The sequence below is a fragment of the Triturus cristatus genome, chromosome 7 (genome assembly GCF_964204655.1).
Source record: "Triturus cristatus chromosome 7, aTriCri1.1, whole genome shotgun sequence".
NCBI classification, from domain to species: domain Eukaryota; kingdom Metazoa; phylum Chordata; class Amphibia; order Caudata; family Salamandridae; genus Triturus; species Triturus cristatus.
Window position 1 is genome coordinate 1,212,347,151 of NC_140590.1, and position 15,402 is coordinate 1,212,362,552.

The 15,402-nt window shown below is 43.7% G+C and overlaps 1 protein-coding gene across 4 annotated transcripts in view; it reads right to left on the reverse strand.

Annotated features, from left to right (window-relative positions):
- Positions 1-15,402, reverse strand: part of LOC146811630 (membrane-spanning 4-domains subfamily A member 4D-like) — a 416,136-nt gene that overhangs the window by 51,329 nt on the left and 349,405 nt on the right. The window contains exon 6 of one of the 4 annotated variants that reach the window (XM_085618604.1): positions 7,162-8,127. The exons of the other annotated variants lie outside the window; for them this stretch is intronic. Within the exon in view, the coding sequence (XP_085474730.1) occupies positions 7,972-8,127 (156 nt within the window). The 3' untranslated portion in view covers positions 7,162-7,971. Of the gene's footprint in view, positions 1-7,161; positions 8,128-15,402 lie in introns of those variants that run through there. 4 annotated transcript variants of the gene reach the window in all.

Consider the following 15,402-nt stretch of genomic DNA (forward strand, 5'->3'; position numbering starts at 1 on the left):
TAAGGGGGGGAACAGGAGAGGAAAGGGTAGGGGTTGTTGAGGCAGAGGGTAGTGAGGTATGCGGAGTGTCTCTGGATGCATGTGTGTCGTCTGCTGTCATGTCCCTGGTGGAGAGTGTACTGTCTGTCTTCCGAGTATGCATGTGTGTGGTTTGCAACTTGCGTCTGTTTGTGTGCTGCGTGTGAATGTTGAGTCATGTGCTTGTGTAGGTTTGCTTGACCTTGGGTCAGGGAGGGTAGTTGGGACAGTGGCTGAGGAAGAGGTAGGAGTGGGCAGCTACTGCTGGAGCAGTGACAGGGCTGCCATCAGTGCCAAAGCCATAGTCTGATTGGATCTCTGTAGGGCAGACATGTTAGAGTGAATGCCCTCCAGGAATGATGACATTTCTGTCAAAAGAGTGGTATGTCCATGGAAGACATTCAGCACGGATGTCTGCCCCACAGAGATCTGCCTCAAGATGTCATTGGTTGCCACACTGAGGGCAGCAGGGGAGACAGGGACAGGAGGTGAGGTGCTTTGCCCAAAGGACATGCCTCCCATGCCATTGGAACGGCCACGGACAGTGGGAAGGGGAGAAGGTAGGAAGGTGGAGATGGGAGTGGTGGTAGTGGATTCTGAGGTTGTTAATCCAGTCACTGTCTCCCCAACCACCACATGGTAGTCTTCACTGGAGCTGTGATCTGCTTCTGAGCCTGCTTATGTAGTTGCAGCGCTGCCCCCAATGAGGCTCCCCTCACCCTCTCCGTTAGTGGATCCCTCAGACAGCGACTCATTATTGGACCCAGACTGATGTCCTGCTCCCACCACATCTGTGGCACTGTCTCCTCCGGTGGCCACTGATGATGCTGTAACCAAGAATGCAAATGAATTACATGAGTCATCCATATGTACTTGACACATAGTTATCATTACAAATCTCCACAGAAACCAAAGTATAAGACATAACATTGTGTTGTGATATTAGCTCTTGCTACATCAAAATGCATGACACTTGTATGTTTGACAGTTAACCATTAATCAGTCACATATGAAGTGATCACCAACATTGTGTATATAAACATCAAATTAAATAACCACCAGGTTGACTAATGGACCATGTAGCTGGGGATGTTTCGTCTTGTGCTCATGACGACCTTGTGTCCTGAATTTGACATTTATGTCTCCTCTCCTGCAAGTGAGTTTACCCATCACATTAGAAATATGATACTCAGATTTGGATTGAGACATTGTGAACATTCTGCTACCCTTCATCATCAAATGTGGAACCATTGACTCATATGTCACTGCTCAAATGCCTCCTTGTCAAACATTCACAATGCGTAGTCATTTCATGAGTCATGTCACACAGATAAAAGCGCTTTATCCCATTCATACTGTAATTTAGCTTTTCTACTGTCATTTCACACATATGACTGATTGTGGAGACAGTAAGGCTGACAGGCATATGGCACAATGTCCTGTGTTATCTATGCACAGTTTCATGTAGCAGAATCAGAATGTTTTGCACATTGAAAGCAGCTCAAGTTTCACAGATGCGAAAGAAGGTCTAGAAACTTTCAAGTCGGATCACTGCAGCTTCACAGTGCCTCAGGTAGAACACCATTCCACTGGCACGTTTGGGTGCATTGACTGTAGAGAATATTGTTACTGAACCAATATCCATAATCGCAACAGTCAACACTGTGTACCAAACCTGTCCAGAATGCACAAGTCCCCATTTGTTTGGCCCAAGTATGAATGTACCTCACTTCGATTACACATTATGCACACTTTCTCCAGCTGATATTGCTCCTGATTAACATCTCATTTTGGTAACCAACTCAAATTTGATGCATATTTGACTTCTCTGAATCAGACAGTGATGCATTAAACACATGGTTTATTGAGCCAACAAGTGGGAATAGTCAAGAGCATCTACACACGTCAACTGTTGTGACTGTGTACCTCACATTATACCTCATAGTGTGTTTGACACTGAATGGCTTGTATTTTTACCATACATGTGGGTATCAGGGACCCCCTGTGGAATATTCTGATTCCTGGGACAGGGTATAAACACAATGGAAAATATAATTCCCAGGCAACGTATATGACTAATAGTTCAAATTGATAAAGCACAGAAATGGAAAAACAAGCAAATAATGCAATTCACAATTTTAATTAAAAAAGACATATAAAATCACATGTAGTAAAGTACCAATATACAATAAAGGTGAAGATTTCTTATGTTTTGCCACTATGTGTAACATATATTGTTAAATTGTATTATTGAAATTCCCATTTTTATTGTATATTGGTACTTTACTACATGTGATTTTATATGTCTTTTTTAATTAAAATTGTGAATTGCATTATTTGCTTGTTTTTCCATTTCTGTGCTTTATCAATTTGAACTATTAGTCATATACGTTGCCTGGGAATTATATTTTCCATTGTGTTGTATTTTTACCATAACAGAGTCAGACACAGGGACTCACTCTTTCGAATGGTGAGTATGGAATATTCAACAATATCATGTGCAAGGTCAGTGTGACATGTGACCAGAGACAGCCTAGATGTGATTGTCCCGTGGGACACATGTGCTCACACTTAGCAGCAGGGCTGGGACCAAACATTGGCACACAGAAAGCCAAACTCACCTAGGCCTTAACATAGACAACACATTCTGCCAAAATGTATAGCATGGGCTTTCCAGAATTTGGTGCTTCAATTACAAGATACTTCAATGATTTGTTAAAACCACATTGAGAACAGGCTTACTCATCAGTAAATGTGCAGACACATGTCAACGAATGGGATTCATGCTAAAGCTCATCCACATGTACATGTGTTCATAATTGTTGATGAACACATGTGCATGGTACTACTGTTACCACCCTGAACATAACTTACTCACATGTCCCTGATGAAAGGGGCATTACCTGTTATCTAATGATCCTTCTGCATATGCATCTTGTTAAAATACCTGTACGTTTGGCCGACTTATGACCTGTAAAAGTGCCAACTGACTAAGATATTACAACATGCATGATTGGAGATAGAAGTGCAACAAAGCATATACTCACCTATCCAGGTCAGGGAACACCAAGCCCAGGATGCGGAGCATGGGGGGGGGGGGTCAGGGTTCAGCACCCACCTCTCTTGGCAGGTTGTGACCGGCCCAGCAGGGCCTCAGCTATATTCTTGGCCCAGCCACAAAAGTCCTGCCACCTCTTGTGGCAATGACAGACATGACTATATGTGACCTCCAAGTCATGCACCATCTTGGCGATTGTCCTCCACATCTTTGTTTTCTCAAGGGGATTGACCTGTAAGGATGACATGGTGACAGTCCCTTAGTTCACATGCTACATGTTTCTAAGTCAGACACTTCTACATATAGATCATGGTCAGATTGGCAAAAATGTCTAAGGGGAAAGCATATGGCATCATGTGCATTAGTTGTGTTCAATTACAACTCTGCCCCTTGAGAACAGTAATGATATGTTTGCCCCAGTACACACACTTCTACAGCACTGTACCAGCCCAGAACAGTTCCCTACACACAGTTAATCTTGCAAAAACCCAAATTATATTTCTACTAATACGATTCCTAATGTCACAGATGCATGGTTATTGCCCAAGTCCAATGGCAATGCATTGTAATCATCACTCACCTGCAACTCTAGTTTGCCATACATTTGGCTGTGCAGTGGCAGGAGTGTGTCCAGCAGGGTCTGGTCCTCCTCCTCGCTGAAAGCTGGGGCCCTGGGCTGTGTCTGCGTCACAGTGGCTACTAGAGGACGTATTAACAGCAGCAGAGAGATGGGGAGGAGAATGAATGATGCAGGTAGTGCATGCAAGTGAAGTCTCTAGGGAACAGACAGATATCTAAACAACAGAGGCGGTCTCAAATCCATGCAGCAAAAGTGATAGGTTTGCGTCGGTCGCAATTTCCGAATCGGTCCATTGCATAACATTGCTTGCAAACTACATTCCTACAGTGAATTTCAAAAATTCATCATTGTAGCACGATTGACTTTGATACATTTGTTATAGGAGGTAACCGAGTCAGGTTACACGCGATGAAGACACGCGCCTAAATGTGCATCGCTCACCATAACAACCAACAGCCAATGGCTGTGACCGAATCGGTTTGGATGGCGATACCGTGTCCTTTCAATACTCACCGGCGTCGCTCACCATAACAACCAACAGTCAATGGCTGTGACCGAATCGGTTCAGATGCCAATATCGTGTCCTTTGAGTAATCGGTGGGAAGAGCAGACACTTCTGTGATTGTTGTATTTCTGTGCATTATATGTGTGGATTACTTTTCAGATTAAATGTTATTTTTTTTTAATGAATTAGACGAACTCTCATGAGGAGCTAACCTTGAGGGGCACATGACACACTGTTTCATGGGAAATACCAGCATGTAGCTGGAGAAATCAAGTAATCTGCATAGGATTTCTCACAGTGTCAACTACATTTTTGAGGATGAACAAGGGCATTCTTGTATTGTCACTGCATTTTGGGACTGTAAGTCCCATTGTGCAATTGTGATTGCAGACTGTAGATGTTTGTTGTGTTATTAATGGCTAAAGCTTTTACCTTTGGATGAGTAGACAGTGACATTAATCCGCCTCTTCAGCTTGTATGTGTAATGTGAATTACTAGTCTGTGTGTCCAATGCTTCAGTGGATGGTGTCTTTACATATATTTGCATCAGCAACATTGGACAAAGTTTGTGTATATGAATACATGTGTAAAGTAGACTTGAAAACATGACAGTGTCCACACTGCAACAGTGGTGGTCATAATTGAGTTGGTGAGATGATGTGTATATCGGGTGTCACGCACCTCTTGTATCACATGATCATATTCTTTCTCCCTATTGAACATGTAATTGTTAAAAAACAAATATTCACTTTTTTCTGTAGAAGTGTTGTGTATGCAATGCTTGCTCACATTGATGATTTCGGACATTAGTGATTCGCACACTCCACCCCCATAATTGCAGTGTCACCATACTTTGTTAACATGTCTGGGAAAGGTACTGAATCTGTTACATGTATCTAAGCTCATCCGTGCAAATTCTAATCTGCATTTCCATTGTTCTGTAGCTTCAGTTGTGTGCATATTTCATGTCCTATTTGTCTCAATGCATTTAGTTTCTTGGTACATTGTGACCTGACACCAACTTTGTTTACACTCTAAACATAGGTACCGCCAACGACCTCCAGTGTACAGGCCCTTTCCTGACCTACAGACCATGAAAGAACATGACACCATCAGAAAGTACAGATTCACCTGGCCAATTATTGAGCAGTTGTCGGAGCAGTTGGCACCTCATGTGCAGCCTGGTAATACATATCCCACTGCACTGAAGCCCAAAGTGAAGGTCATGGAGGCTTTACATTTCTTTGCCACTGGTACTTTCCAATACACAGTGGCCACTTCTGGTGGTATGTCACAAACCATGTTCAGCCGTGTCCTTCGTGTTGTTTTGGCGGCATTGTTCCATTCCCTGGAACAGTACATCCACTTCCCAAAACCAGGAGAGTTGACAGACATCAAGGCACAATTGTATGCACTGGGACAGGAACCACATATCACTGGCTTAATTAAGGGCACCCACGTTGCATTGGTTCCATCACAAGCAAATGAGGTTGTGTATCGCAACCGCAAGCATTACCACTCGATTAATGTCCAGGTGGTATTTTTGGTGGAAATGACAATCTCCCATGTCTGTGCCCATTTTCCAGGATCGACACATGATGCATACATCATGAGGAACAGCACCATCCCCCGTTTAAAGTCTCAGCTACAGCCGGACCATACCTGGCTTGCTGGTATGTGGTGTGGCATGTGTGTGTTATGGTGTGTGTAGATTGTATGTTAAATAGTGATCTGTTGTGAGACAACTGAATCTTCTTTCTGTGTTAAATGTAGGAGACTCTGGATATCCCAATCAGCCTTGGTTGTTGACACCACTCTGTAACCCAGTCACACCTGCAGAAGTGCGGTTTAATGAGGCCCATGGTAAGAGTCGGCAAGTCATTGAGCGGACTTTTGGCCTCCTGAAGACAAGATTCCACTGTCTGGATCGGACGGGAGGAGCACAACAATATGCCCCATTGAAGGTGTGCAAGATCATCGCTGCTTTTGCTGCATGCTCCACAACCTGGCTATTCAAAGGGAAACAACACTCATACAGTGCGACGGAGTCCAGCAGCCACCAGTAAGGGATGATCCTCGCCTGGGACATGATGACAGTGGGGATGATGATGATGGCATGGATTAGAGACAACAGCTTATCTACAACTTCCTCACATGAGTATAAGTATGCAATGAGAGGGGGTAACTAACCCCAGCTGTTTGTTGTTTTGTTTCTGGTGGACAATGTGCATGTATGTTTGTGAGTAAATCCTGTGCTTCAGATGCCATTGGAAGCAAAATGAACTGGCATAGTCATGTGGACTGACTCTGTTCTATGTTTCTCCTAACCAGGATACTTTGCCATGTCAACTGCAGAATTGTGACCTCACAAGACCCCTGATGCTGTGACATACTAGTACGTGGGACTGCTGTGGAACTCACTGACACGCACTTTCTTTTTCAACTGATGTTCATTTTTCTTTACTTGTGTGCATTTTGTTACTGTGTAAAGTGAATTGACATTGGGTTGATGTGGCAGGTCGTATCCAGAGAATAAACCTGTGCTCAACATTGTGGTGTGCCGTGTCTGTTTTCGCACATCCAAAGAATATTCTGAATCAACACATGAACCATGATGCATTAGTTTTCTGACAATGATTCTAGATTGTGCTTGGATATGGTGCTTGTATTTTTGGCTATGGACTTTCTTTGCATCTGATCCATGTCCTACAGATTTAGTGATAACCTGGTTGTGTCTATCTAACATGCTGTGACAAGTTACATTTACCCACAAGCCAGTACTTCAAAATTTTGAAATGATGTGTAATCAATGTTGTAGACACTTTATTATGTGTGATTTGCTGCTACATTGCAATTTTTAAATTTGATATTCACAGGCACAACATGAGCAAGGTTTTTGTGCAAAGTGATTTATTTATGTGCATGATGTTATGAAATCAGTACACACCATGGTGGAGTGTTCAACAAAAAAACAGAAAACAAATTGCAGATAGGATTTGGCAGTGATGGTGGATGAAATATTCCAAAGTAGATCCCGTTATTAGAGTCCATAGTCCAAATGATACCCTCCAGTCAATGTGAACAGTTCAATGATAGTCAACAAAGTGAACGCTTGGCACACAATGGAGGATATCCGGAGCCGGTAGTCAATTCCTGGGGGTGATGTGTAACCATTAGTCTCTCACTATTTCTTCTTGGGATGACCAATTCCATGTTTTTCCGGGGTACACTCAGGTGCAGGCAGCAGCGGTGCAGGGTGCTCTCCACCAGAGTTCACATCCCTCCCTGTGGCTGGATCAGATGTTGTTGCACCAGATGTTGAGAGCACACAGGGAGATGTGAACATGTTGGTGGCAATCTGGCAGAGGCAGGTGAGAATGTCCCTCTTCACCGCTGTCAGGTCATCAATTTTGTCCATGTACCTGTCCATTTTCTCATAGTGGCCTGCCTACTGCTGTTGCATGGTCCTGGGTATCATAACTACCTGGCCCATTTCTCCCTGTGAGTCCTCATAAGCATGGAGGGTTCTGGAGAGGTTTTGGGTCTCATCAGTAGCACCAGCTGGATGATGGCACCGATCCACATGGCCCCTCCCACCAACCCTACCCACCCGATCAGCACCTGTTGCTGCTGGCACAGCAGACACCGAGCCTCCTTTATTGTCGACAGTGGTGTTGTTGCCCGGCAAATCCTGAGTGACCAGTGTTGCTGTGTAGTTGGTGTTGTCCTTGGTTGATGTGTTGGTGTGGGTAGGGGTCAGCTATGTGTTGTCTGCTGCTGTGTGAGAAGTCACAAAGGATCCAGATCTCGTCACCGCTGGTGATGTGGGGTGACCCAAACCAGATGGGCCACGTTGTTCCTCGTCGTCCGAAGATAAATGAGGGACATCAACGCCGGAGAGCTTCTGGTCGACCAGAGACTGACACTGGCTGTCCTGGATGGTTCCAGTGGTGTTACCAGCTCACCCTGTGGGTACAGAAACAACACAATGACTGAAGTGAATGTCCACTACTCCTTAAATAATACACGTTACATAGGCTACTGAACCTAATGATGAGTTAATGTAGATAGATTGGCCTGCTTCATCCATGATAGTGGCCTATTTTTGGGGATAACTATGTATTTTTGACAAGAGGGGGATTGATGGACATGTCCAGGTATGCGCATAACTGGGCCTGTTGTGTTTACTTTACATTACATGTCCAAAGACATTGACTGGTTCCTAACACCCTGTTAATGACACAAGTGTGTTTGTGTTGTCCACATCTTTACTTTCACAGTGAGATACATACACTTTATCTCCCTATATAGGTACGTCTTAGTGCCTGCGAACTGGCCTTAGTGCATATCTTTAGCAGTTACATTGGTGTGGCTGCCTACACACTAACATTCTGTTAACTAAGCCAGAAAGTTGTGGGAATGGAGTGAGTGAGGTGCCTCATGTTATCATCTCATTCCACAAATGTGAATGACTGTGACTAGCAAAATGTGTGACTGGTTTGCTTTGTGGCTACACAGATCATGTACTTTGTACATTGACTCCACGGTCAGATGAGTTCACAAACTCATCTTTCTGCAATTTTGTGGCAATAAACTATGAAAATCTGATGTATGAGTGTGTGTTCTCTATTTGTGAAACTTACACACCTCCTCCCATTCAGCCCCTCCAGGCCACCAGGAAGAGTGTTGTCCAGACAATGATTGTAAGTGTATTTGCAAGATATTTGTCAATGGTGGCCGGTTTTTGTAGCACATAGCCAAATGAGGCAGTTGTGATAGGTTCAGACAGCAGTCCCTGAGTCAGACATCTTGCTAGTACAGATGAACTCACTGTGAGGTAGACATAGCCCTCGATGAAGTGGTTGTGCTGTGTGTGTAGGAGTGTTTGCTGTTCTTCCAAGTCCCATCTGGCCCAGTCCTACATTCCCATCAACAATAAGGAGCTTAAGGGGTAAATTGGGCAGGTCGCCCCCCACTCATCAACTAATTACAAAAGAGGACCTGCTCATGGATGTATCAAGTGAAAAACTTTCTTCGGTACCCCTTTCTCATTCAAAACCACCTAGGTATCAAATAATCAAAAGGCGGCCAAATTTTATGCCGTCCGTTGATAGGGTCCAATATCACTCAAATCTTTTTTTAAAAACTTTTTTGTGTCTGTATGAAGTGTCTCCCCCACTTTCCCTCTAACTATTGTATGAAAGAAGGAAAGACCGTGTACAAACTATATCATATGAAAACTAAATCAAATGAAAAAAGGATGGCAGTGCCTCACGGAAGTAACACCATGGAGGGTACGCAGACAGGTTCTCACCTGCTACCTCACGTTCTCATCATTAGCAACTGCCACACGAAAAACAAATTCAAAAATAAAGAACAACATATAGTGCTGTGTGTAAACACTAGGCTACGGTATGTGTATCCGAGCTCAGGACAGTATCAACCCTTGAAGGAGAGGCAGGGTCTGATCAGAACCCTGGTCAAACCATATTAAAACCGAGCTAAACACTGGCTGTCTCGTATTTATTCCATGCTGTGTGTTTGCTTACTTAAAAAAACCAACATGTTTCATTGCCTCAGAGAACTTGTGGCAATTTCATCAGGGCTAGGGTCGACTGGCCACACTGCACTTTTCGTTAAACCAGTTTGTTTTTTATCTGCACCTAAGGGAGACACAATCAACGACACGCAATTAGCCATTTCCATCGCATTACCTCATGCTTTTAAAACCTGGTGCCTGTAACAAACCAGAATATTTACCACATGGTCGCTCGCCTGTTGCATACCTTTACCCCTCTTGCTGGTGGGTGTCTGTTGTGTAAGAGTGTACTCGTCCACTCAATTACTGACCGCCCGTTAACTGCGGGTGTATAAATCTAGAGGGCAAACATCAGAATATCAAAACATATGCATCGATGTCAGTAAGCAAGCAGCATGTACAGATCCATGTCATCTGCTTTTGGGGTGTGTCTGTTAATAACCCATCATTCCCATCATAATCAAATCTTAACCACTACATAATGCGGACGTCAGTAATTCAGCCTCCCATTAATATCAGGTCATGCCGTTATCCTCGCTATTGCGGTTGCCTTTCTGTCTCCATAAGGATTGCTATCGCTACTGCCATCTCTACGGCTCCGAGGACGGCGCGTATATACATAGCGCTATTCCCCCTCCCTGAGCATAAAGACTACACTCAGTCCGCCCTGCTTACAGATAGTGGAACAAGGACACAACTTTCTCTCATTCTTCATCAAACGCTCACCTCGTGTGCCTGTAATCACGGATAGAAATCAGCCTCGTAAAACATCTGAACGCCCTCATTTTATCCATGCGCGGTGCAGTGCGGCACATTCGCGCATGCGCAGACGCTTGTTGGTTAATTCTACTTCTATTGAGGGACTCAGCGGCCATATTGTGTAGGTTTTGATGTATACATCGGGCTGAGTAACTATTCTCCCGTTTACTCATTGCTGTGAGGGTCAAATGGATTAAATCACTCAAGATCACGTTGAACCACAATTTGAAGCACATTATTGTTACAGAGAAATAACAAAGTTTCATTTCTAAGGGGATATCTATATTGACGGCAAAAAGATGTATGCCTATATCAGCGATATATTCCATTTGCGCATAGGTGGCTCGTACTATTATCATGTCAAGGATGCTGGTCATGCATATTATTCATATTTCCTATTTCTCTGATACAGTCTATTTTCATGAATAGTAGTGTACTATATAGACCTTACTGTGAAACAAAAAGCACTAGGTCCTATACCTCTCCTGTAATCCCAGTCCTACATACACCTTCCTGCCCAGCGCAAACAGGCCAACAGGACATGAGCTTACCTCACAATGTGTCAGAATGTTCCTGCTGGCTGTCTGACAATGGGAACTGGTGTTTGACTTCAAGACAACTCCCCCCATAGCCTTCTGTTCCAAACATCAGTCCCCAGTCTCTGTCAATTGTATTGTTACAGGTCCACTTAATGTCAGGTATTCATGGTTCACAGTCATCTTCAATGGCTGGATGGGATGAGGAGTGTTTGCCATGTCCAGTACTGCCATCAGGCCCTGTACTACACACACTCTTTCCACCATGCAAAAACAACAGCCCGAAGCTATGCTTTCCTGAGAGTGAGTGGATATGTACTGACACTGTTGGTATTTGTGGTAAAGTCTGACACCAGGGCCCAGTGTCAAGCATCCTGATATTGAATTCAAAAGCACTGTGGTCAATCTCAGTTCCTGTTGGTCTGTGATGTTTTGGGAGGTGTATGTTGGACAGTGCCTGATGTGAGTTGTAGCCTTTCCAAATACTCCACCTCCCACACATCCCTGGTAAGTCCTCTGTGACTATGGCCAACTTGCAGTGAGGTCAAGTGTACTAGCAAGGATGCAGACACTGGTGCATGGTGTTACACTTAAATTCAAATTCCAAATAGGCTTTGTGGCCCAAATAACATGTACAAGTGTCAGGTATCTTGCTAGTGCACTTCTATTCACTGTCATGTAGGTATAGTCCCAGATGAAGGTGTTATTCTGGGTGGGTGTAGAAGTGTTTGCCATAACTCTAACTCCCACCAGGCATTCTCGTTCATACACTCTTGCCATCCAGAGACAACTGACTACATGTCAGAACGGGTTCATGATAGTAATTGAAAATGTATTATCACGCTGTTTAACACTTTTGCCTAGTGTCTGATTTAGCACATATCCCAACAGTGCCTTGTGGTCCACACAGCAGTCCACAGTTTCATCTATTGTACCAGTACATATCCACTTACTGTCAGGTATGCTTAGTTCCAGGTGTGCTATTTGTGCTGGGTGGATAGAGTGTGTAGGATAGGGCCTGCTTGGAGATGTAGTCAGTGGTCACACTCCTCCAACCACCCTTCCTAAACAGCCCAACAAGAAGCATGCTTACCTGACAGTGAGTGGATGTGTACTGACTAAATGGATGACATTGGTGCCTGTTGTCTGACTTGACTTCAACACCATGCAGCAGTGTCAGCCACCTTACCAGTACACTTCCCCTTACTGTGAGGTTAGCATAGGCCCAGAGTAGTTAGTATGGCTGGATGTGAAGACGAATATTTGCAATCACTACAAGTCACATCATGTCTTGTCCCAAATAAGGTTGCAAGTTGGAACAACGAGTTCCTCAACAATGACTACCTAAACAACACGGTCTCTAGTACGACCGCGTCTCAGCCACGATTTCTTTTGCAACGCATTTGTTTACCACAAATTTTTGTGGTAAAGGAATGCATCATAAACGGCCTTCTAACCCAAACCCCTCCCTCCTCCTCAGAAGGTCACGCCCTCTCATCAGACTGTACCTCTTCCCTTGCAGTCTACCCCCTGCTTCCCATTTCTGTCTCGTCTTTCTGCCATGTTTGGGATGTGGGAGTGGCAGCAGCCATATGTGCCAGGGTCTCTCAATACCAATTGCACCCACAAACAGGTGGTAGTCGCTTGGTGGGCCTGACTCCCACTTTCAGTAAATAAAAAAGCTTTCCCGTTGTGACTAAGAAACATATTAGAGCCCCGCTACAGTGCAGTCCTATGCAAATTTCAAGTTGGACCTCTAAACAAGGAAGTGAACGGTCGCCCTTAGACATCTGCACCACACATGGCTCACTCACCACATGCCCAAAGCTAGCATCACACATACCTCCCACCGCCCTCCCGTGCAGGCGCTATCTTACCATGGGGAGCCGAGCTGCACTGCTCCTGTCAGACAGATGGCCGAAGTGTCTGTCTGAGCTCCAGGGATTAGGAGTGTCTGGCTGTCACCGCCACCTGCTGCTATCACTTCTGATGCTGATGAATACCTCGCCGGCTGCTTCTCCTCTCTCCAGGGGGGCACTCTCCCAGGGCTGTCTCTTTCTGCTGACCTCTCGTGCTCTCTCTTGCATGGGGGATGCTCTCCCGGGGCTGTCTCTTTCTCCCCTCACTGACATGCCTTTGCCCTGCTGACCTCTGGTGCAGTCTCTGGCAGGGCAGGTGTCCGGTGGGGGTTGTTTTGGGTATTCTCTGGGACATAGGGGTCTGTTAGACTTGGTTCCCAAATAACTGTGGCTCTACTCTGACAATTTCATCAACAAGCACTTCCAACTCCATATCTGTAAAACGTGGCTGCTTCCTTTTGGCCATGTTGAGGGTGAAGGTGAGGGTGAGTGTGAATATAAAAAAGAGTATGTGTTTGTGTGTTTTTGTGTGAAATAAAATCTGTTCAAGTTGTGTGGTGTGTGAAGTGTGAGTATGTGAGGCAGAGGGGCAGAGAGCAGGGAATGTGTGGTGGTGGCTCCTTGGACCTATTAGCAGTTGTGGCAAAGGATCATGGTCATGGTGTTGGCCCTTTATATGAGTGGATTTGAGGGTGTGCTTAATTGCTTTACTTTTTTATTTTTTGGCATTGCCAATGGTTGTCTTGACTGTTTTTGACTTTTCAGCCTTGACATTTGATACACAAACTGAAATGGTTATGAAACTGAGTCGAATGCATCATCATCTACACGCGGGTTAAAATGAGTCTGATTCATAAGTGGCATGCTAATCTTGAGTGATTCTAAATGAGACGGTTGCATCAGCCCTTCTTTCTGGACAGTTCCTTTGGACAGATTGCATTCTTTATGACTCTGTTGGCGTTTAACAAGCAATGCATCGTACTCCCTTGCTCGGAAGGCTCATGGACGAGTTGGTCGGAAAGCATTCCGGATCAGATTCGGTCAGACTGCTTTCCGAACGAGATCGGAATCGAGTGCTAAATTCAGAGATGTATATTCCTTCGCTAGTTGACAACGTTTAGATACTTTGCGTAGTCCTCTACATTTTTATACAGACATTTTCAGCACTCAATTTAGAGCTTGTGGACAATGCTTGGATACATTGCGCAGTCCACCAATTTGTTTGCAGCTACTTTGAGCACTTAATCCAGAGATCCATAACTTTTTACCTATATATGGCGTTCAGACATCCTGCAAAACCATCCTATATGTATGCAGCACGATTGCTGATAGTTACCTTGATCTCGGTAACAAACCTTGGCTTTCATATTTACCGCTGTTAGGACTGGTTTCTTAGTGGAAAAACCAACCATCTGACTTTCGATTTTTGGCATAACCAACGTGCAGACATACATGAGTATAAATACACATGCCCATGCATCTTTACAGAGTTCTGCGCTTATTTAAAACATCTTTTCATCTTTATAGTGATCCCTTTTTCACATCTTGAGATGACCGTACGTATCTAAGACTCCCAACATACCCGGGCTGTTTTCCAAGCCTAATAAAAAAAGGTAACACGTCTATATAGACTTCTACTATTAAACTCACTCCCACACATAATTCTTTGTAATAACCATATAACGTACTGCAGGTTTTTTTATCTGCAGGTTCCCGATTCATGAACTCCACAGACACACCAGCCTGGGTGGTCCTTCCCCTGGAGCCTTGGGTTCAAGCACCAGGACCTCATGTACTGATCTATAGAAGGACCATAGATATATACTGTTTTTAGGTGATCCTCATTTTTAACTTCCCATTTGGGAATTAAAGTTTTTAGTAAACCAACAAAATATAGTTTTCACTACATGTTTGTTTTCCTGTTTCTTTTATAGAAAATTATATTATAAAGTCTTGACTCCACCACCAACGTGGTTTCTAATTGCCCGACATGTAGGTATATGCATTCCAACTAGTTAGACCATATATTTATCCATTGTTCTAGTGATTATGACTTATTCCATCTTTGTTATTTTCCCTTCCCTTTATCATAGGTAATTTAATTACCTCCAGTGGTTCCAAACATCTATTTTGGTAAAATCCATACACGGATTTAGGTAAGCTTCCCCTATTATCTGTTGAGCCCATGGTTTATGCTGCTACTTCTTGTGACTACCTACATTTATCACAGGCTTTCAAAAGACTTGGTATCAAAACTATCTTGGTTTTTTAGTTGTCTCTCATTTCTGGTGGGGATGAAGGGTCTTTTCCTGTACCACAGTACTATGCTATCTTATTTACCTTCAACTCTCTTATACACAATTTTCTTTCAGCTTTCCTTCAGGTTCTTTTAAAATTCTACACAGAGATTAATTTGTTTTTTATCATTGTATGCTATTTAGCAAACTTTTTATCAAACCATATGTTATCCAGACTCAGTGTACACTGTATGTTTGTAATCTGTAACATATATGTGATTATTTTTGTTTGTTTAGGAAATTGTGGCTGT